Raw genomic sequence first — 23,706 nt, 5'->3', positions numbered from 1 at the left:
TAAAGATCAGGTGCTGCATTGCTTGCATACACCTTTCCAGCTCTGCCCATCCATTTTCCACTAATATGAGTGAGTTTAATTCCTTAAACCCCTTTTAACTTATTCAACTGTATACTCACAGTCATTGTTCAATTGGAAAAATCTTTTTTTTTCCCAAGCTCATTTCCTGCTTGGCGTCCTGAAATGCTTTAGTACTTCCACATAATGTCCCTTCCTCATTTTGTTATCTAGTTTTTTTTTTTAAGTGTATCTGTCTATTCTGCACAACATGCAGCTGCGACTTCTTTACTTTAGAGTTGAGATGGCGTTTTCAGTCTTTCTTTACATGTACTAACGGTCTTTATGGACGCCAGCACACATGATGACAAGTCTCCGAAAACTAACTCTTAAAAATCTACAAAATTCTGTGAGCTTTTCTGTGTTCACAAGAGAAAGGTATAAATATAGCATGTGCAGGCTGTTCCGTGAATGAATTTGGCTCAGAGGAAATATATTTAAAGTTTGTGACTAAAATATATTTTTGGCCTTTTTAGTTTAACTACACTTTTTGAATCATGAGTCATGAGTTTGCTATTTTCATACGGCATTATGCAAGAGTTGATTTTAAACGCACAATTTTAGCCTTAAGGCTACAGCAGTTGTATAAAGAGACTGCAGATCATTGTTTAATGTGGCCATACGGGGGTAATAAACTTACAGTTGCCAAATAAATAAACATATGTTTTATGTTAGAGTTGGCTTTGGAGTTTTTTCAACTTTTCACTTGAATCGCTGCAGATAAAAATGTACTACTGAACTTTAGAGCAGGAGTGAAAACTCCAAAGTCAAAAAGTAGGAAGCAGATGGGACTTTAGTGAAGTCATGCTTTGTTACTAAATAATCACTTCTGCATGTAAACACACCATGCTCTGAATATCAAAGACAAAATTTAGAAATATGGCCACAATGTCAGAAAACATTTGCTACTACAATTGTTTTTTTCTGTCAAGAACCCCTCTGAAATTTATATCTTTGAAAATGTACACAGACATCGAAACAGGCCCTTTTCACACCCTGGACTTCAGAGGAAGTCCCCCTCCTCCCACGTTGTGGCACTTGTGCATTTTTCGTGTCAGTCTTTTGTCACCGCACATTTTGCTTCTGTGTCATGACTCACTTTGATTCTCAGTAGAGAAACTTTCAGTTGTGCTTTTGTTAGTTTAAAAAAGATCATACTGGCTCTTTGAGATTGACCAGATCAGTTGGATTAAGGAATCATAATGGACTTGGTATTTTACATTTTTTTATCAGTTACATGCAGTTGTACTTGTTTCTTAGCAAATTCCTTAACATATGCTCATGAGTACAGCAGTGATGACGTTTAATGCTTCGTGGGATTTGATAATTGCTTTGCATATTGCTAATGTACTAAAGAATTTTTGCTAATTTGATTTTCTCCTGCAACCAGCCTCTGGATCTGTGCAGCCGAACACTCATCATATCCGAAGAGATGATTCTACATGAAAGCAAGCACCACTCTTTAAAGGTAAGTCACATCGTTGCATTAAAAATGGATGCTGGAATGAGTGCACACATTTGTCTGGGTGAAATGTAAATATAAGAATAGTTATCGCAAACCTTTTTAGCGATGTAAAAGTTAGTCATGTTTTGAAGTGGTTTACCTGGAAAGCAATTTTAACCTCAAAGTAGGATGCATCACTTGGCCGAGAACAGTATTCACTAATTTTGGTGCTTCCCTGTTGCATGCAAAAAATACATCAGGACGTAACACTATTTCTGACTTTGACTGTCAAGGAAATTGTTTTACCACATGTTTCTCAATTGCTCATGTTTTGCTGGAAGTAACTTGATGCTTTGAAGCTGCTTATGTCATGCACAGAAAATTTAATTAAATGAGACTTTGTGGCACTTATTAAATATTTCTGCAATGGACAGAACCAAATAGGAGGAAAATGTGCAAACATTTTGTGTGTATTTCTTTTATTATTTTTTGTTTTGCATTGCATTAACCATGGTATACGCATTGTACAGAGAATAGAACAGAATCTTTTTATTTGACCAAAAGTTTTTCTCTATTCCACTGGTGCATATTAGAGTGGTTTTGCATGCATTTTTGCATCCACAGAAAAATGTGGAGCATTTGCATAAGAGGTCTGTAGGCAGTAGAGAGATTCCTTAATACTTTTATTTTGTACGCTGAACTGTCACATGTTTGAGTCCACCAGATATCTACAGATATGATTCAGAAGAAATGATTTAGCAAATGAAAAACAAAACATTTTTAGAATAACCTGCTTTATCCAGCACTTAATGCAGTTCATCTATATGAAAAATAGGATAATCATTTCTGCCCCATAAATGTAAAATACTGTTTATGCACCAATTGCTTGAATGTTACAAATATCATTCTGTGCTATCCTGCTTTTTCATGTCGGTGTGCAATAAAACTAATAAATTTTGGCCAGTGGAATGTGGGTAATCGGGCAGAAAAATCTGTGACCCATGTTCTGCTACAATTCTGTAGTCAAAGCTTTAATTGTGACCACAGTACCCACATAACATCTTTCTGCTTCCAAAACTCTAATGAAAAAAATGCATGGTTGCCAACCACCCCTTTCACTATTTAAAATGTACAAGTGAAGTAAGGTCAGTGTAGGCTGGTCTGCAAAAGGTGTCTTTTTTTTCTTAAAATAAATATTTTGGGTGCCAGATAGCTCAGAGTTAGAGGGGGCATACCGTATGCAGAGGCTACAGTCCTCAACACAGTCGACTCCGGTTCGATTCTCTGCCACGAGCCTTTTACTGCATGTCTTTGTGCCCTTCTTCCTGTCCAGCTGCTAATAAATAAAGGCCACAATAACTTAAAAAACAAAACAGAATCATTCACATTTTTGTAAAGTACATGTGATCTCTGGATTGCAGCGCAGTCGATTCTCGTTGGGGTTATAAAACAAATATTTTGCTGCCAATGTTTGTCATGAGGGAGTTTCTCTCCACTCTGCTTCTTTAAACAAGCTGTTTTGTGCTCTGTGTCTGTTGTTGCAGCTTTATGAGAGTTGAGTGAGTTTATGTGTGTGGGGGACAACTGTTCACACAAATTGTTGGCAATGCAAGGTCTTTTTGTGTATGACAGTGGAGTTTTTATTGAAGAGAATTAGCTAGTATTTCTCTATTTTTTATTATTGAGAGTATTTATAAAACAGAAGAATGCAATAATAAAACTACAATAATTATGCTGTCAATTACATATTTGATCCAAAAAAATCTATAATAAAAAGTAGTGACTTTTTAAACTTGTCATTGTTTGCTTGACAAGGACATTTATTTAAATGTGTTCTTCATTTTATTTAAATCGGAGTGTTTGCTTTGCTAAAATTCACCATTATGCAGATGAGACTGTGCTTCACTCAAATGGCTCGACTTTGACGGCTCTGCGGAGAAGCTTGAAATTCCATTTAAAGTAGTTTTTTTTTTTTTTTTCAAATTTAATACAATCAAATCCAAGATGTATTTAATTAACAACTTCTATGTCTCAGATAATGTTGTGACTTTCACCCAGGGGAGATATCAGAGACAAATTAAGGGATATTCTCCAAAGAATGGTATTTGGCTGGATGATGGCAATACTTTGATGGCATATATTGAGGATTTAAAAAATAAATAAATAAAAACCCTGAAGGTTAGTTTGGGTTTTTATTATTGAAATAGAAAATGCATTGAATGGACTATATAATTAAAGGTTCTGCTGTTGGATTAACATTTACTTAGTTCCTACTTCTATTACATACCTATAACCAATCAGTTTCAAACCCATATATTTCAAGTTTCTTTTTCGTGACATTTAAGTATTTTAAAATGTAGCTAACATAGTATTAAACCAAAATACTTAGATATTTGTGGTAGCTTCTCGTAGATCACAAAACATTCTTTTCTGAACTTGGTAGGATTGTGTTTTCTTATTTTTCCCCTCTACGGGCGTGACGTTACCCCCTCTCCATCCACTTCCTATGGAACTTGCATGATGAAACGACAACTGCTTTCTCACCCCGAGTGGCAGAAAACCTTTGCCATTCGCTGTTGTTTGTGTACCAAGCGGTGGAATCATTTTCAGAGTTTGGTAAAAACTGTCTCACGTACCTAAGAGTACAAACTTTTACCTGCCGATTTTATTTTGCACAGGCATTGTGTTCTTCATTTCCAATTTTCACTTTTGACTTCTCAAAGGACTTTTATTATTAATAAATAAATTGGAATCCAAAGGAAGCATTAAATGGAGACTCACAGAACCAAAGCCGAAACTTCTGAGATCATTTAGAGACTTTATATGTATTTTATTTGTGTATGTTACATCAAGTGCAATGCCAAAGTGCTCATTTCACAGTGTGAAAACAGTTGGGTCGCTCTTGCATTATCTTCCACCCACTCAAATTTTTACACTTTCAAACTGAAGTGATCTCTCTGTCTTTCTCACACACACACACACACACACACGCACACGCACAAAAACACTTTACACATATAGGCAACAACTAAAATGCCCTGCCTGCTTTCTCAGGCCCTTAAGAGGAAGCAACAATTGCAAAAGCACTGAGTTGAAATTTTGAACATTTAAACTGACCACTTTCTACTTTATATATTTGCTTCACGTTGCATTGAGCCACCCACTAATGAATTTTAGGCCTTTTCTTTAAGTGTCATGTTAACCAAATTGGTCAAAATGTTTTTGTTTCTGTTCATCTTAATGCTTCTTACAAACTTTACTCGAATAAATCTATCATTTGCTTCTGTGTTTGGACATAATGCAAGATCCGTCAGAAAGGCATCTACTTGGTCACAGGTTTGTAAGGTGTAAGCCACAGCTGCTACAAAATGATGCACAAGTATCATCACCTTTTCTTCTTCCACTCCCACTCACCAATCCCCTGGCTTCATTTACTTCCTTTGAATTTCCTGTTTCTCTCTTTGTGATCATCTGTCCCTCCACCCCTGTTTTCTTGTAGGTCACAGTGTTCGTCTACAATGATCTGTTGCTCATAACGAGAGAAAATGAACCTGGAAGATGTAATGTCCTGCAGAGTCCCCTGTACCTCAGACATCTCCGTCTACAGGATGGTAAGTTTGCCTCAGTACCCTTTTAAGATTCAGAGATTTTGCAAAACTGAAATACTCCATATCCCTCCCCCCCAAGAGTCAAACCTTGTTTGACCTCCCACAATTCAACACTGAATAAGTAGAGAAACCAAAAACTGCACAAACAGAAATAAACATACGGTACTGTGGTTGTCGAGATATTTTCAGTTGAGTACTACTGAAGTATATTTGAACAAGTGCCAAATTTCCTGTTGCTTTGTCTTCTTATTTCGCTTCGACGTAAACGACTGGCTTCTCAGGCCTAATGCAGGGAACATCAAGCCCATCAGGGTCACACAGTAACCGAGCAAATCAAATAAATAAGGGCATGCTGTAAACAATCTGTGTTTTTGAGTAGTGTGCGGAAACGGAGGGCAGGGTCCAGAGGCATGAAAGGCCCAGAGCCAAGACGGAACGGGCACACTTGGACAGAGAAACCTGAAATCTGATCACTGCATTGTTCAGAAACCTGCTGCAGCCAACGTCAAGTTCAGATAATAAGTAGGCACAGCCGGATATTAATCATTACACAACTTTAGCGTTGTTTCAATTCTGTGATTCATAAATGTGAGTGGGGTTATACCGAGTGGAGAGTCTTAGCAAATCAGTGTGGGGTGAAAGTGTAGAAAAGACACTTTCTGCAGAAGCAAACTGTGGCTTTGAAATCATTTACACGGAAACATCAGTGATGGTTGTGGTGAACAAAAGCAATTAGAGGGTACCAACGGAGAGCTTCACCTCAGTTTTTAAGAAAGAGATAACTTAACTGCATCTGCAAAAATGCAGATTTTGTCTGCTTTTTGCCTGTTTTTAATCTCACTTGAATGTTTCAGATAATCAAATAAACTTTATTATCAGCCATAAATACAATATAAAGATTAAATAACTGCTTTCAACTGGTGATTTATTTTATTGAGGGAAAAAGCATCCAAAAACTTTTTTTTTTTTTATCAATTCACAGAATCTTTTCAGAAAGTCTTGGGAGTCATCAACATGTTTTTTGACGAGCAGTAATTTTGCTCTTGGAGCTGTCCCGTAGATGCAATATTTTCTTCTGTCTTTTTTGATTGTTGAATCAGGTACACACACCTTAACACGGACACACTGTTGCATTTCCAACAGTTTTGTCTACATAACTCTGGCAAGTGAGACCTCCAGTGATTTAGATTACGATCTGGGCTCTTGTGTACCCTCCTAAATGAGTTGCCAATGTGATTCCTGGGAGGGTTTACACCTTTTCCATGGTTTCTCCATTTATTGGCCACCTGTGGTGGGGAAAAACTGAGCAACTCTTTCCAGACTAATAGACATCAGTCAATCCGTTTCTCATCTGTTGTTGTATTTTCTTTTGCAATGAGGCCAAATAATTTTGAGATTGCTTAGGCTTCTTCCTGTTTTCAGAAAGGTTCTGTTTACGTTCTTGATTTAGCAGATGTGGTGGCATTCAGGTCTGTGGGTAAGATAGTGAAATTGAACACAGCTTTCTAAAAAGGATGTGGTCAAGCTCTCTGTGAGGCCTTAAATCCATTATTTAGGAGTTAAATTTCAAGAGACATGAAGTTAAAGATAATTTTTTTTTATTTATAAAATGATTGCCTGTTCTGATGCAACTAATACTTAGAAACTTGTTGAGCGAGAATTGAGCATGTGTGCAATCAGGTCTGTAATTGAGTACTAATGATGATCATCAGAAACCTCAAAACACTGACTTGGTTCTCAGTTGCAGTATTAGCATGCTCAATGGACAATGGAGTACTTTTTATATTCATAATACAAAACCATAAATGCAGATGTGAGTTGCTTTGTCCTTTCTGGACACCGCTGATCTCCTCTGGGCCACTTCTGACCTCCCTGCAGCACCCTATCAATCAAAAGCCACCAGACTAAGGATTCAAAAGGGTCTGTGTGTCTGCTTTGTGAGGGGATACACACACAGTTACAGATATTCACCTCCACCCTGCAGCCTGTCATTGTTATTTCACTTCGGCAGCGTCACTCAGGAAGGAGGCGCCGGGGGATTGTGTTTGTTTCAGTGAGGGCGTGTTGGACTTGTCTGTGTATGTGCATGTAATGACACAGGACGAGTTCAATACAGGGGCTTTCCTGTGTTCCCATTACCCCAATACTAGCCTGAGGAGCGTGGGAAACAACAAAAGTAGTATAAAAGACAAAAGCAAAGAAGAAAATGTTGTAGTCCAAGCATTGTCTTTACAATCTAGCACAATATATTCCTCCTTTGGTCTTCAATCCTGTGCTAAAGGATGCAGCCAGTCATCATTTTATGAATGATCCAGTAGTCAGAAGCAGCCTTGTAAAAAAAAGAAAATAGAAAAATTATTATCTGCAGCTTAGTAAAAAAAAGTAAGCAGAAAAAGAGACGGAGACATCCAAAACTCTTGCTAATCAGGATAAGTTAAATAGACTGCTCAGTACTATACAAAGTTAACTAGCTTCAGAAACTTACTGTGGTAAAATGTTTGTCTACTTTATGTTTTTTAAAGCTATTAAAACATTATGATCCTTGGTAGTGATCCAATAAAATACCACTGCCATAAAATGTTTTCAAATATTAAACAATTATTTTTGTAACTTTATAACAAAGGGGCAAAAATGTTAAATAAAACCATTATTGATTGTATGCAGGTTTAAAGTCAATATTTACTCATTTAGTGCTTTTATTTTGGTGAGACTGCTGGTTTTTAGGAATCAGATAGTTATCCAACAGCGACCTCTGCTGTTGGGTATAAACAATTAGAAATGGGAACTTGGCTTTACATCAGTTGTTACTGTTACTTGCAGAAAATGTCAGTGTTGAATTGATACTCTGTATATCTTGTCCTTGTGTTACGTCCTTTTATCTTGTAACAAAATTCAGGACATTCAGAAAGTTCATAAATGTGTATTTGTCCTAAATAATGAATATAAAGCATTAATTGGCGATATTTTGAACTAATGAATGAACAAAATGCTCCTTTAAATTAGCTTCAAGTAATATGTAACGACAATAGCAATAAAAATTAACTAACTTCAGTTGAATAATATCAAATTGTCCAAAGTAATTGATTAACTGCTACTCATTTTTTTGAAGGTTTATTGGCTGTAGTGACCTTTATTTGAGAGAGTCAGACAGGAAAGTGGGTAATGAGACAGGGGGAAGACATGCAGTGGGGGTTTTCTGGCCAGGATTCGTACCTGTGACGGCCACGTCGAGGACTAAGACCTCCATACATGGGTTGTGCTTTTGCCCCGGTGCCGCCACAGCACCCCATAACTGCTATCAATTCAGGAGGCCATATTTTCCCCTTAAAAACCTCCACAAATGGGTGCATTTATAGTAACGACAACCTCTTTTTATTCCAGAGGTTTCAGCACATAAAAAAAATTTTTAATTATCTTGGGTGCTCAAAAGTATTGGCATCTTTAGCCATATTTTTACAAAAACAGACTAAAGCTTCCACGCTGTTATTATCATTTGAACAAAGATAAAAGCCAAAATGGAAAACCCTGTGCAAAAAAGATAAGTACTCCCCGTGCGTACTTATTGTTTACAATAGCAGGTCTCTGTTTGTGCAAAGCACTGTTTAAGTTCAGTCACAGCCATCCTACTATTTTGAAATCAAATACATTTTTGAAATCAATTGTTTTGAAGCTTTTCTCCCAGCTATTGTGTCGTATACAGTATTTTTGCTGTTCCATGACTCAGTTTGGGCTAAGCCTCAGCTGTCAGAAAAATGAGCTCACATTTAACTCTAGCTTTAGCTTCAGCTTTAGCTGTTGGGTTTTTCCAGATTTTTCCTTTTCAATCTTAGGTTTCCCTTTTTGTTCAATAAATAATCACAGTGGCATTTGTTTTATGATTTTGTACATTTGAAGCCGATTTAAAAATAAGACAATTCTGGAAGCTGGCAAAGACCAATTGAGTTTTACTTTGTTGACATACTTCACACACTACAAATGAAAGTGCGTATCCTTTCTTTTTTATTTTTACAGTGACTGGATGTGAAAGTGAATGTTGCATTGTCAGCTTCTTGAATAGAAAGTTGCAAAAATGTTTATCCTAATGCGGCGGTTTTAATAGCCTGAGCTACAGAATAGAGCAGGGAAAAACCAAATAAGCTGTCTGAGTAACTATAATGATGTTTGGATGCACTTTTAAAGAACATTAAAAATTAAACCAAGGCAGATCAAATTAAGCCTGTGCTCATTTAGTTAGCATTTATATTCTGTTTTATTTTTGTATTCTTTATATCTATTAAAGTATGAATTTGAGTAGTTTGGATTCATGTATGTCTTTAGGGACAGTGAAAAAATGGAACAGATTAGGCAGGTATTGAAAAAAAATTACCATGAAGTGTGAATAAAATATTCCACTCGTTTTTTATGTTTTTGTATTTGTTTCTGTGTTTAACGTGATGTAAATTATGGATGAGTGCTCTTATATGGGCACAGAGGTAAACATCACCACTGCATATTGTGAGTGTAGGTCTAAGTGTGCATGGTCACTCGATTAAAACCATTTATCTTGCCTCCAGAGCCACAGGCTTGTCTCCCACAGTGCTTCTTCTGTGAGTTATGGAAGGATGTCTATATGGCTGACCCCACAGTAAAAGCTTTCCATCAATAAAACTATTTTGTCAGAATTGGAAATCAACAGTGCTGCTTTATGGACAAGATGGAGGAAAGTGTGTGAAAAGGGAACCAGAGGGAAGCTGGCTGTTAAGGAAATGCGTTCCTTAACAAAAATGTAACATAACCTTATGAATCCTCTGTTGTTTTACAGATTATACTGATGGGATGAGATTCTACCTGATTCACATGACCGAGGTAAGAGAAGGATTCGATGTGTTTTCTGAAGCAAAAGAAGAAGAAGAGAAAAATGTGGGATTTAATGTTAACAGCCTGTTTTGTCTGTGAGCCAGAGGGGCAATAGACTGTGGTCAAAATCACATTACAGGGAAGACTTTGAGGATTAGCAGAAAGCACTAATGAAAATGTCTTCTCTGTCTTTCAGAGAGCTTCTTCTTACAAACATGCAACAAATATTTTTCCACATTTATTCCACAACTGCACTGGTGAAATAAACCTATACGTTCAGGTGGCTCTTTTACAATCAAGCAAATACGATTTGAAGAAGCAAAAATCCAGAAATGTAGCACATTTCAACATATATGCAAATGTGATTAATCTGTTTGTTTACACTGGGATTTGTTGAGCTGCTCAGATGATTCAAGTTATTATGAAAATGATCAGATTTTCTTCCATCTGCTGTTAGAGCTCTCATGCTGGCCCTCTGAGATGAAAGAGAAAGGAGAAAATGACTCTTGAGTGGTTGAGATTTTTTCAGATTTAATGCCATATAAAAACTGCAGGTTTGTGTTAAAGTCCTGAACTGATGGATGTTTTGTTAGAGCTGCTTTATATCTTGCTCAAGTATCTGGATTTCTTCCATTTTCAAAGTAGTTGTGTGCAATCATTGTCTCACTTTGTCCTGTTGTGAGAAAATGTGCAAAAGGTGTATGAAAATATGGACATAAAAATTAACGAAACTTGGAAATTACGTCTGTCCATCCATCCAGACACTCTTTATCCCAATATACATTCACTATACAGAAAAAGTAAAAATCTAACTAGATTACACACTTCATGGATGTTTCAAGGGGTTGAATTTCTCAAAATGTGGCATTTTCTTCACGTTTAGACTCTTTTAAAATGCAATTTTACATGGCAAGATACTAACAGTTTGGCCACATCTTTAAGTGGATTAAAAATCTTCCAAACTTTATCCCCAAAATGGTTTATCTTGAGACCAAAAATGTGAGGAAACAAAGAAACTTGTTGTAAACAAATTTGAAAAAAAAAAAATAAATAAAGATTATAAAAAAGTCACATTGACAGACTACAAGCTGTCAGGTATTTCACCTTCTGGTTACTTCTCCCACAGAGCAGATTTTCACTAAACCCAAACTTCATTTACTGTGGACACAAACACACATTGTCACACTATTTTATCATTTGAAATGTGTTGTACAACCTCATTAGGAGCTTATGAATCTTTTAAAGGATCCTTTTTCCCTCCCTGAACTTCCAGACAGAATGAGCACGGTCTACTGTTGGTCCCTTAGGCGGAAAAATGAAGAAGGAAAAGTTTCCAATATTATGCAGGCTATCCAATTAGGTGACATATATAAATAGAAATGGAAGTGAGAAACTCTTTGAGTATGAGTAAGTCTCTAAGAGTGGTTGCTTCAGCTCTTGGATTGAGGAGCGAAAACGGTTTCAGAATCACATTTTACTCTTGTACTGCTTCTGTTTTGTAGATTTTGTCTTTGGCTTGCACTTTGGAGTCGTTTGTTCCTTTAAATATGCTGTCGAAACTGCAATAAAAAGTCAAACCTATATTTTTAGATCATAGTAACGGCAATGTGACAGAGTTCGACACTGTAAGCTTGACAAGACCTCTTGATGTGTTCCTGCAAAACAGTGAGCTGAGAAAACCTCACCGGCACTCCTCCAATCCCCCATCATGGCAAACTAATGCAGCCGTGCTGCATGACAGATGTCAGACAGAAAGACAGACAGAGATGTGGCAGCAACTTCCTTTGTCCTATTTTAGGTTTATTCGTTCTGCGTTTCTGGGAGATGCCACCACACAGACACACACACACACACACAAACATAAAATCCGAAGTCATCTGTTATAGTTGATACAGCCGTCAGCAGTTTATTTCATACCTCAGGGAGTAAACAGTAGCTGCAGTAAATAGCACACAACTCATACTGCTGCTCATATTGCTCACAGCCACTGTTGGAAGTACTGCGGGAATGATTTAGTGTATCATTACTATTTAACATTTACCATTTAAACTACTTATACCATGTTGTTTAAGGAAGGAATTTATCAAATAATCTATAAAGGCACTCTTTCATCTCTTTTATTATTCAGGTAGTGTGGTGTGCAGTGCCTTTTAAAAGCATTTGTACCTCTTGAGCTTTTTCACAGTTTATCATGGTGCAATCAATTACAAATGGCTCAACTCCTGTTTTCTTGTTCTGTGAATTCTGAAGGCATCTGGTTGTAATTAGCTTTATTTAGACATATCAACATAAAGAAGACTGAATCCAAATGCACATTGCATTTCTAAGAATTTTTTGTTGTAAGAAGTTTTGAAAATAATACATCCTTTTCTTTCCACTTCAAAATTAGACATTACTTTGTGGTGCTCTGTTGGATAAAATCCTGTGGTTTGGGAATGTAACATGACAAAAATGTTCAAGGGATATAAAAGCTTGCTCATATTTGCCTTTTTTGTTTTTGTTAAATTTCTTTGTGCGTTTGAAGAAATGCACACGTAAATTGCAGAATTGGAGAGGCAAAAATGAAAGACTGTACTGTTGAGCACTTCTGATCACAGACGAAGGTAAACACACAAAGCAACCCTCAACGCCGTCTTTGCTGCATCTGACAGCATGTGGGTGTTTGTGTTTACTCAAATGAGAAATGTGCGTAAAGTGACGGTCTCTAATTACATTGCTCTTTGTGGCTCGTCTGTGCAAAGATCACAGCTGTGTGCACTCTACCAAAAGCAGCAAATAAGAAAGATGTATGTGACACACACTTCTTATTGCTTGATTTTTTTCCTTAAACACTGTAAGTAAGACTCTTCTGTTCTGTCAGTAGAAGTCTCGTTGCTAATTCTGTTGCTACTATAGCAGAAATGAAAAACGGGCACAGTGAAAACTGGGTCCGCCTACCGTCTTCACTTAAAATACCTGATAATGTATTTGTTCAAATGTAGCATATTTAGTTTTCAAAATCTTTGAAAAAATTACAAAAATGAAAAAAAAAAAATCATTAAAATATGAAATCAATAAATAAATTACAAAGTAGATATCTATATTAGCTGGTAATATAGCTAATGCAGATTTTTATTAGTATTAACTGAGTCACTATATGGCAAGAATTCACTCTCTGATTAAACATTGAGTGGGTGCAATATTTTTTTCTGTGTTGCTCAGGGATGCCAATAATACAGAGAAAGATCTTGGACTTTATGTGGTTTGGATCAGAGTCTGAATCTTTAAATCCAAGTTATTCCTACACAAATGAACATACTGCTGCTGTTGCCTGGTATGCTGAAAACAGAGAAAAGTAAAAACAGAAAGTGAGAAAACTTGCACATCATATTCATAAATGGATGAATTTAACGTCTAATTCAGATCATTTTTATTTCATAGTTCTGGAGTTGTTAATATCCTACACACCTGAATTTTCTGTACTACATTTTTTTTACATCTGTTGAGTCTACTGAATCCAATTCAAATAGCTGCATCAGTCAAAAATATCAAAGATGTTTAAAACTCAAAATTCCCTCTTCTTCACATATTGATAGAAACATGACTGCACACTGATTATTTTAATACTTTTTCTTTAACCACACCTGCGTTCTTCAAAAAGGTATAAACAGCTCCAGTCCTCTCCTCATAAGCTCTCTTTTTCTGACTGCATCTGAGTCGACTCTCCTTTCCTTTGTCTACTCCTGTCCTTCTCCTCCATAGCTGGAGGTCATCCTATTTTAGCACTTGCTCAGAACGGCACTGATCTAACCCAGATTTACGTGAAAGAAGAACTCTTTGTGTGTGTGTGTGTGTCCGTGTGTGAGTGTATTTGAGGGGCGGGAGGTGCAATTACGTGTCTGGAAAGTCCAGTGTCTGTTAGGTGTCTCTAAGTGTGTCAGTGACGCATGGAGAGTGGAAGAAAGGGAGAGTCGTGAAGGTAAACGGAAAAGCATATAGGGAAAGAAGACAGCGTAGGAGATTATTGACTAGTGAAGTCCATCTGGGTCATCGCAGAGTGATCATGGGAAACTTGGCTGACCGAGTTGGGCCTAAGAGACGGTTCGTCAGGGAAGCAAGCTCTCTGCAGCGGCACCTGCTCTCTGACAGTGGAGATGTAAGTCACAGAATACAGTTAAAATGGTTTAAAGGCACCGAATTTCCTGTTCTACCTGTGTACCGTAAATGTATGAACCAAATTTAGCTGAGAGAGAAAAAAAAATTATTTGTGTTAACCTAGATTTATAAGTAACCTTAAGGTGAAATTGTGAAAATAAATTATTTTGGTTGTATAAGATGAGATTTTGGGTTTTCCTAAGATGCTGCTCTATGCGTTTTAATAATTTAATGGCCTTTACATAATTTGAGTGGTAAAGATCTTTCTGAAATTCACTGGGCGTCTTTTAGTGGATGACAATATATTTTTTCTCCTTGTGAAAATCGAGAATTCCAATAATTGTGCCATCTGTCATTTTCTGCAATTTCTGAGAAATCTCCATTAGTATCCAGCTGCTCCAATCCATCCCTCATTAATGACAACAAAATTATGAATAATCTTCACTTACTAAGGCCATCAGTACTATTAAACCAATTTGCTCAGCCCACATCAAGTCGACTTACATTTACTTCATACCAAATTTTCTTTGTCTCATGAACCTGTCATGTAACTCATATTCAGTAAGATGTTATTGGCTTAGAAATATTAATCATCCTCTGTCCACTTGTTGCGATGTTCAGATGTGATGACTGAGTGGAGATTAGATAAGCAGCTGCTGTGCCGAAATAGGTGAAATCACAGTGTGATGGCTTGCACATATAGTCTGTAAAACTCCAAGGATGTTGTAATGCACAGTATAATATCCCAGTTCTGCTTTGCTCTCACCTCTGAGCCAAAGTCAACTTTATTTGTAACCACATTTTATAATTTTTATTGCATCTTAAAGAATATTTCTAAAGGCTTTTTTACTTGTTTGAATTGAGTTGAAATTGTGCAATCAGAGGCCCGGTTATGTTAGAAGTCATGCTGGCTGTTACTTCTGGTATTTCCAGAAGTAAATATACTTTTGGTGCTTGTTTTCCAATATTTACATTTCAATTATCTTTTTTCTTCCTTTTGCAACTCTGCTTTTGTTTGAATCTTTCTTCATTTTTAGCTGAATCATTGGCTCCATGACATACAAGCTGCCACATGTAGTGAGAAGGCTTGTTGTGAATGATGGCCTCCCAGAGGCTTTTGTCAGCAAAATATCTACTTTATAATAGCCATTTATTACAGGACCAGGGCAGGCACGGCCCGTTACGGCTTTAATTGAACCAAGATGCACCATCGTCCCCTCGGACTTAGCCACAACTTAAAGGACTTTACAGTCAGTATGTCAGCATGCTGTGGCAGCAGCGTGTAGCCGTATATCTAAATCTAATCACTTGGAAGCCTTCATCTTAGTAAAATTATTGCTTTAAGATCTATGACAGGCTTAGAGTGTCGTCATAAACTGCTTTGACTGGTTTATATCGCTATTCCAGTAGGATAAAGGACACGTTCAGTATGTAAAGTATTTTTACACCTAAGTGGAGAGAAAACAAATCCAAATGTAACTGCAGAATTATTAATGTATTTGCAATTTATATGGAATGGCAGTTTGTGTGCTGCAAATGTGAAAAGAGCATTTAGGTTGGTGTCTGTGTACTAAATCAAACACACACAGACTGATGTTTTTAAGCCATTATTAATGTTAATTATCTTGATTTTCCACTTACAGCTAATGAAAACGCAACATTTACAAATTAAAATATTACATCCAACCTTTGGTACCTGCTTAAGCTCTGATATTTTCAAAGGCACTTTTAATCTGACACACAAGTCTCATCAGAGTATTTTCATTTATTGAGTACGAAAGCACCAGGAGATTTTACCACTTAATGTTGTTCAGGACTACACAGCCAGAAGGTTAATCTTTATCTTTTTGATCTTTATATCTGTGCATGTAGAGCGGACCAGATTTAATTTTGTGGAAGGGCATAATACTTAATAAAATGAAAACTATCAATGCAGTTTCTTAATGAAGAATCTGATGAAACAAAGTGTGCCTGAGAAAACTGAGAGGAAAAAAAAGTAGAAACATCACTTAACTTGTCATGTGCTTATCATTCTCCCTGGTGGCCATAGGAAGGGCGATATGCCAAGAACTCTAGTTTACATGCTCCATTCATGTCAGTTTTGGATCTCACACCAGGCAAACAAGCTAGAAATAGACCAAAGAGTGTGGGAAAGCCACCAAGTCTGGAGGAAATTGCTTTCTGTGTGCAATATTAAAGTAATGCTTGCTTGCCTGTGAAAGGTTTTGGCCAATAATTGCTTAATTTCAACAAGATATTAAATTGGATCCTGGTAATTAGATTTTTTAATGGGCTTCAAGACGGACTGTCATAAGACATGAGTCATGACTTACATTTAATATGCATTTCCTGTATATAATGCAATAAGAAAGATAAAATAAATTGTGGTAGCATTCGCATGTATACCTTGAGTCAATATTTTGTGGACCAGTATACTTCACAATCAATGCTGCAAGTCTTTTGGGGAACTTGGGGCCTTTACCAACTTTGCAAGTCTGCAAGCTGAAATGTTTTGGCAATTGTTAGCTCAACATGATTCAGATTGGATAGTGTTTGTAAGATCGATTTTTGCATCTTTCCGTTTAGGTCAGGGCTTCGACTGGAATATGCTTTGATTGAAATCCTACCATTGAGACTCTCAGCGTGTATTTGGGGTTATTCTGCTGGGAGGAAAACCTCTGCCCCAGGCTCTTTATCTGCTTGCCTGTTCTTCCTGAAGAAAATGATCCCCACAGCATGATTAGTCAGTAATATTGTTTTGCAACAAACTCAAAAAGTTAACTTTTGGTCATGTTTGGTCAAAACCTGATTTTATGTGTAAAAAGTTTAACCTTCTTTTATGTACCAATTATGCTCTATTTCATAAAATCTTAGGGTTTGAATACTTTGGCAAGGCACTGTATCCCATCTTGCAAAATCTACAGATTGGTAAAGTCAATGTGGATAATTACGTGTGAATTATAAACATCAAAGAAAATTGGCACTTAATAGGCAATTTAGTCTGGAACAGTTATCTGAATCATCATGTCGGTGGACTGTGGCTGTAAAGGGAGTGGCAATTTAAAAAAAAAAAATAATGGAGGGAAACAATGTGGAGGACAGGAAGGTCTAAGCAGTTCCACTGACATTAGTAGGAATATTATGTTGCGAGATTTAGCCGGCTGCTTCAGCATCATTAGCTCTTGTCACTTGTGTGGCAGCCATAAAACCCATTAAATGCAGCAGTCACAAAGTCATCATTTAGGAGGAAAAACGTATCATAGCGAGAGGAGAGAAGTAGAGAGTTGGACAGAAGAGTTTAGACGTGCAAATCTTAGAACAATTTTTATAATAATAGTCCGTCATAAACGTATGAGTCATGATCCCATGCTTAGCACCAATTAAAATACTATGACTAACAGAATATGACGCTGTTTGTTGTGACAGTGGGTGTGAACTTTCATTATAATTTCTGATAAATATGGTTCTGATGGAGCTCTTTGTAAAAAATTTAGCAATTTTACATTCTGTGTTTTCTAGAACCCATTTGGGGGCCTTGTTTTCCTGGCATTAGCACACAAATAAAAAACCTAAAATCCCCTGCTGCGCTTTTACCCATCATTAACTGCTGGGATTGTGTGCGCACTCAAGTCCATTTTATTACCATAATAGAGGCTGTGGTTACCTTATTAAACATGCTCTTACTAATTATAGTACTGTAATCATCTGTGGTGGTCAGATTCATTTGAGAGGACTTCTTCTGGAATAAAAATAAATAAATAAAAAATTAGCCGTCTGCTTTTATTTATTTATTTTTTCTTGAGCACACAACTGAATAATAAGCGGCTTATATGAATGCCAAAGATTTGTTTCAAATCACACAATGCAGTGAGTAACAGGCTTAGGCAGAGCAGTAGGTGGAAAAACAACAGTGAGTTTTAGGGACCTAATGATGTTTAAAAAAATAATAAAAAAATCCCTTGATATTTTCATTTTTGCCAAATTAATGGTTTAGTTTTGGGAATTTGTACTTTTATTGAATAAGATTAATTGTTCTCTAGTATGTGCATGCAGAAATAATTAGGCATTGAGCCTGGAACAAGAAGGCCAGAGATTCCTCTATCGGGTTCTGGCACAAGAACGCTGTCAGTTTTCTTATCTCAGTGCAATGCAAAACATTTGGCATGTTTCCAGAACTGTCGAACTCTTCTTGAATCTCCGATAGCAAACATATGATGGCTGCCACGTCGCAGCGCAACATCTCAGCTGGCTCATTATCACCAGGCGTTGTGAGGCAAAGAAAGATCCCACTGAAGCCATGCAAACGTGTACCTAGGCAGTTTAGGTGAGCCGTGTTGACAGCGAACACGCTGAAAACTCATCTGCCAGATGGCTCAGGGGGAGGGCTTCAACCAAGGAGCACTTTAATCAATCTGATTACGGGGAAATGCTGTCTGTATTTTTAGCTACTCCGTGGCAGACCAGTGGCCATTCATTGAATTTGGTTTCATTAGGTCTTATGTGCATCTCGTGGAGGGGTGGATTTATAAACGGGGGGTGAACTAATGTAGGAGGCAGAATAGGGGGCGGACGAGCTATTTTAGCTAATGTGCCTTTTTAGGCGATCCTTTTCTAAAACAGACACTCTATTGTTGAATTAAGGAGGGATTCATTTGCGACCTGACCCAGCCAGTAAAAGTTACAAATTACAGAGCGTCCAAAAAAAAGGGATACCCAGGGAGAGTAACTGCGTCCCGTTTTAATGCCAAGAAGCTATAATAGATCTGAAAATAACTTATAAGTTTGGAATCAAAATGTCATAAATTTCCAAAGGTTTTTCAAACACCAAAACTTCATGTTTGATTTTTTTTCTTTTTGCTATTTGAGTGAAACATCAATAGATATTAGTTGTATCTTCAAATATTCAAATTTATGGTTTTCTACTGAGCTCTACAGTATTTTGTTGTTTGTCTAAATTAAGTAAGACATTCCATTACAAAGCATTGCGCAATAAGGGTGACTTGGGTCACTTAAGCAAATCCTTCTTAATATCAGCGTGATTTCTAGTTAAATTATGGAAGCATTTCCTTTTTTTGGCAGATGAGAAAGGAGATGAGAGGTGCAAGCCTTCCTGTGTCTCTGGGACTGTTGTTAGACTGTGAATCACTGTCCAAGTTTGTTGTCTTCTTATTTTTATCTTTTGAATCATTTACTAAACACAGAGCCAGATTATACTGCAGAATTCAATCTGGTGGTGTGCAGGCAATGTATCTTTGGTTGGTGTGTTTGCCTGTGCCTTTCCAAGTGCTGCTCTGTTTTTAGCATTTCTGATCTGTTAGCATCAGATGAATTTTCTTTACTTCACAACAGTGGGGTTTTATATAGCAAGCCAAACCTTTTGAGACAAATTAATGCTAGTAACTTTAAGGGATGTAGCCGTTTTGTGTCATTGGTTGTTCATATATTTTTTTTAAACAAGAATAAAAGGATTTTTAATCATCATTCATGTAGATGAAAAGAAAGAGCTGCCTCAGGTTTGTGGTTCTACATTCTAATGTCCTTAAAATGTCTTGCTCTTCGGGAAGCAGTAAGTACAGGATTATTTCCAGCATGATGGCCGAGCTTTTTTTCACTCCACCCCACGGCTTTTTGAGGAGCTTTTTGCAAACCGCTTATGACCTTTCACAACATGTAGTGTGAAACTCTGTGTATGGGAACACAAAAACAATCTTAGATGGAAATGTAAGATTTTCATCCAGAGCAACATGGAACTGGTTTACCCAGAGGATGCTTGTTTGTGTGTGTTTGACTATCACAGGCTTTGTCGTACCCTTACAGACTCAAATTCGGTCTAAATGATGGATATCAAAGAACATCCAGATTGATTTCAGCCTGGTCTGAAAAAACATGTATTTTATCATGTTGCGCTGCAATTGAACAGTCAGGTTCGATACAATAAATGCTTTTGCTACTGTATCTGAGCTGATTCTCTTTCTAAGTTTTGTCTATTTATTTCTCTTTCTATGCCTTTGTCCTCTTTTCATCTAAATGCTCCACTTTAGATCAATACACTCCCAGCCTTCTTCAAGGTTTAACTCCCCTTTTCCTTACATCAGCAACAATGACACAGATTTAACTGCAGAGCCCCCCCAAACACGTTCACTCTGTAAAAGTGCTACAAACGGAGTCAGACGTGAAAAGACCTCATTGCCTGAAAAACAGGCAAATGTACTCCCCAAATGACTCACCACTGACCAGGGCATCAAGCGTCGAAACAGGCCTAGAGGACTTCAGTCAATCTCTGAAGACTTGAACAAAATGGGTAAAGTTCTATTCATAGCCCGACTCGTGCCCAAAAATGTCAGGACGAATGTTTCTCCCTGGAACTGCCTGAAACGGAGCAACAGAGGTGGATGGGAATTGTTATGTAGGACAGTGGAGACAAAATGGAAAAAAATAAAATAAAATTTGATGAATTTGTTTCATTTTCATTACACAAACCAAACATAAGAGAGTAATGGTGAGCATGGTCTCTAATGCTGTGGCTCAATAATTTACCAGGAAGCATTGATTAAACATCAAAGAAGCAAATAAACAATCTTTTGGAAGGACACAGCTTGTTTCTATACTATAGCTAAAAACGTTTAAAATGGGGCCGGGAGATTTGAAAAATTCTAACATAATTAATTGCTTTTCTGTGTTGATTTAGTCCCAAGCTGTAACTTTTTGTGTTGTATTCCTGATACAACCATAAACCAGATGCACAAGTGCCATCCTCAGACAATATACAAAATCTATTTCTAGGCCTCCTGGGGGTTACATTTTGTTCCAAAATGACTACTATGTGTAAAGATGTGCAAAAAGGGAGCTAGCCTGTTACCAAGGCGATTTAAGCCTAAACTGCTATCTTAATGCAAAAGATGTTGCAACATCTTATGCAAATTATTTTTACAAGGAACACTTGACTGCTGAAACTTTGCATTTCCTACCAGAGCACCTTCTTCCATGTGTTTGCTGAATCCCTCACTTCGCTTGTAGCAAATTGTAAATGTGACTTTTTACATTGGTATTGTTTCCGTTCAACAATACCAATGTTTTGACATATTGGCTGAATAACTTTGCCTGGTGTTTTTTTTCAGTCTTCACTGGGTTGTTTATTAACTAATGCTCACTACCATACCTTCAATACAGTGACAGAATATCTGTATTTATACTGAGATTAAATTACACACAAATGGACTGTGATCATTAGGTGACTTCTGAAAACAGAATTTTATTTAGTGGTTTCAGAATAAAGTGAGGACAATACATATGTACTAACTTTTCAGATGCTTATTCTTTTAATACATAATCCTTTCTGCTTTTTTTGTTGGTATATTACATAAAATTAATGATTGTGGATCTAATTTAGCAAAATATAAACAAAACTCAAGGGTTATGAATACATTTAAAAGGCAATATAAACATAATTCTCACAGAAGTGCACAAAATGGAAATAAAAATGAACATGCACACTAACAATCACATTGTTCACATCACATCATTTATTTTATTGCACACCAGTGAGTCAAAGTTTGAGGAAATTGTGATAATTACAAAGAGGTATTTTTGTCCGCTTGTGCGAAAAGCACCTAAACCAGCAGGCTCTGCCAACCCCTAACCAGTTTAGCATTGGTTGTCAGATGTTCTTCCTCTTGTACTTCCAAGCGATGTATCGATTTGTTCACTTTCGGTGAGTGCCATCTAGAGTCTGGTTACGCAATCGTTCCGTCAGCATATCAAATTCTGCTTGAAGTAGAAGCGAGCCATTATTCAATTTCACTAAAGCGAGCGTTTCGGTGTTCAAGGTGGAAGAAAATGAAGTTCAGGTAACGGCTGAATGTGAGGGCATTATAAAATGTTGTAAATACATATAGAGCTACAAGAACAAGCTTGTAAAAATACTTTTTAATACCACTAATACTTTAATAAATATTCTGTCTTGTTTTAAAAAAGGCTTAAAATCTCAACTTTTTCCTTTTGTTTGCTGCAGCAGGAAATATAGTTTTCTCTTTATGTCTCTGACGTTAATGGCTAACTGCCTGCTATCTTTTCAACCCCCACATTTATTTATTTTTTTTTGCTCCTCTCTCTCCCCCCCTTCTGTCTCTAGAAGTGTGACTGCCTGCTCAGCCTGGAAGCCTATTCAGCGGACCAGAAGCGCCGCGTGTGTCAGTGCCTGAAGGACAACATTGACAAGCAACTCCAGCTTCACAGGAGGGAGCCCTCCGTTCCGCATTTTGAACAGGTAGGACACACGGACACGCACATCCAGGAGCGTTTTCAATTTCCGAAGATGAATCAGGAAATAGATGAACACATGGGAATGCATATATTTGCTCATGCCGCCCCTACTATCACAGATGCCTTGTGAACATCACATGCTTCCAAGCATATACGGTCTAAAACATTGCACACTTGGAAACAGTTTTTGCTGTTATAAATAGCGGCCCGTGTATTTCTTCAGCACTTTTCTTTTATTTGGCTTGACTGAAATAGTATCTCCCTTTTATTTTTGAACCATGTGTAACTGTGATCAAGTGCTGAGATGAGGTCATTTGGAGCTGTGCTTCATGCTGTTTAATTTAAAAGTCAGCATTGTAATTTGTCAGGTTTTGGTTTTCTATCATAGTAGTAGCGTGCAGCATAACAGTCTATCGAGAAAATTCATTCACATCCACAAAACTCTATATTTAGATTTTAAGTGAGACTTCCCCTGTTTACAGCTTTTAGTGACTCTTGTTTTCAAAGTACAGAGTTCTTTGATTATGGAAACCAATTTTACTTAAAATCAATGCATTAGGATAAGAATATGCCAGTTCATCTAATTCAGATAACTTTTTTTTTTTTTTTTCATATCAGCCCACATTTGAGCAAAAGGTCACTGCTTTGCTGAAGTTAACTTTTTTTAAAATTATGGTTTGATTCTAAAGTGTTAAGTTAAAGGCTTTAATATTCCTCCAATATATTGAAAAACACTCAACTCCAATGAATCACATTTCACACTGTCATGCATGAGTATTACAAACATATTCTGAGTGAATTTTACTTTTGCAGACCTGTTGCAATTTGTTTGAATGAAGGGAATTAAACAACCTTTCACCTGAGCTGAATCTTCTCCCAGTTGTGACCATGACCAGAGCGTAAGTCGTAAATTTTAGAGCAAGTTTGCTTTGAAACTGTTTGTAGAGACAGTAAGAGAGCTGCCTCCTACGACCTCTTTTGAAAGTAAGATTGCAGAGTGAAATCCAAAGAAAAGGAGGTGTAAAGCTGCAAACATAGAGAGTGTTTTAAAACTCCAGTCGGAATTAGTTAAGCTTCTCCACGATGGAGAGGCCTTTTGATCTACGTAACCTTGATTTGAAGATAATTTTAGTTTTTTTTTTTTAATTTACTCCGAGATTATTTAAAACGCAGTCGGTGGTTCTAGATATCAAACATTGAGAGCACCTTTGAATTTGCACTGTGATTTAAAAGTGCTACTTGGCTTTATCTTCTCTGATTTAAGTGAGACTCTGAATGCAACCTTCAAGTTATTCATCTTAAGCTCCACCATGGGAAATGTACACAAAATGATTTTTTTGTTGTTTTACTGTCAGGATCTTTAAT

The 23,706-nt window shown here is 36.9% G+C and overlaps 1 protein-coding gene across 3 annotated transcripts in view; it reads left to right on the top strand.

Moving 5' to 3' along the window:
* The window catches only part of rgs3a (regulator of G protein signaling 3a), a 96,644-nt gene that overhangs the window by 15,083 nt on the left and 57,855 nt on the right, over nucleotides 1-23,706 (top strand). For 2 of the 3 annotated variants that reach the window (XM_088010928.1, XM_015000935.2), the window contains exons 7-10: nucleotides 1,448-1,525; nucleotides 5,001-5,112; nucleotides 9,911-9,954; nucleotides 22,211-22,345. In XM_088010928.1, coding sequence (XP_087867054.1) covers nucleotides 1,448-1,525; nucleotides 5,001-5,112; nucleotides 9,911-9,954; nucleotides 22,211-22,345 — 369 coding nt within the window. Of the gene's footprint in view, nucleotides 1-1,447; nucleotides 1,526-5,000; nucleotides 5,113-9,910; nucleotides 9,955-13,738; nucleotides 14,081-22,210; nucleotides 22,346-23,706 lie in introns of those variants that run through there. The other variant, XM_015000940.2, reaches the window with a different exon arrangement.

This window comes from Poecilia mexicana, unplaced genomic scaffold, assembly GCF_051168715.1.
Source record: "Poecilia mexicana isolate PSO_F unplaced genomic scaffold, ASM5116871v1 scaffold_12, whole genome shotgun sequence".
Taxonomy (NCBI): Eukaryota; Metazoa; Chordata; class Actinopteri; order Cyprinodontiformes; family Poeciliidae; genus Poecilia; species Poecilia mexicana.
This window is presented reverse-complemented; position numbering and strand designations above follow the sequence as displayed.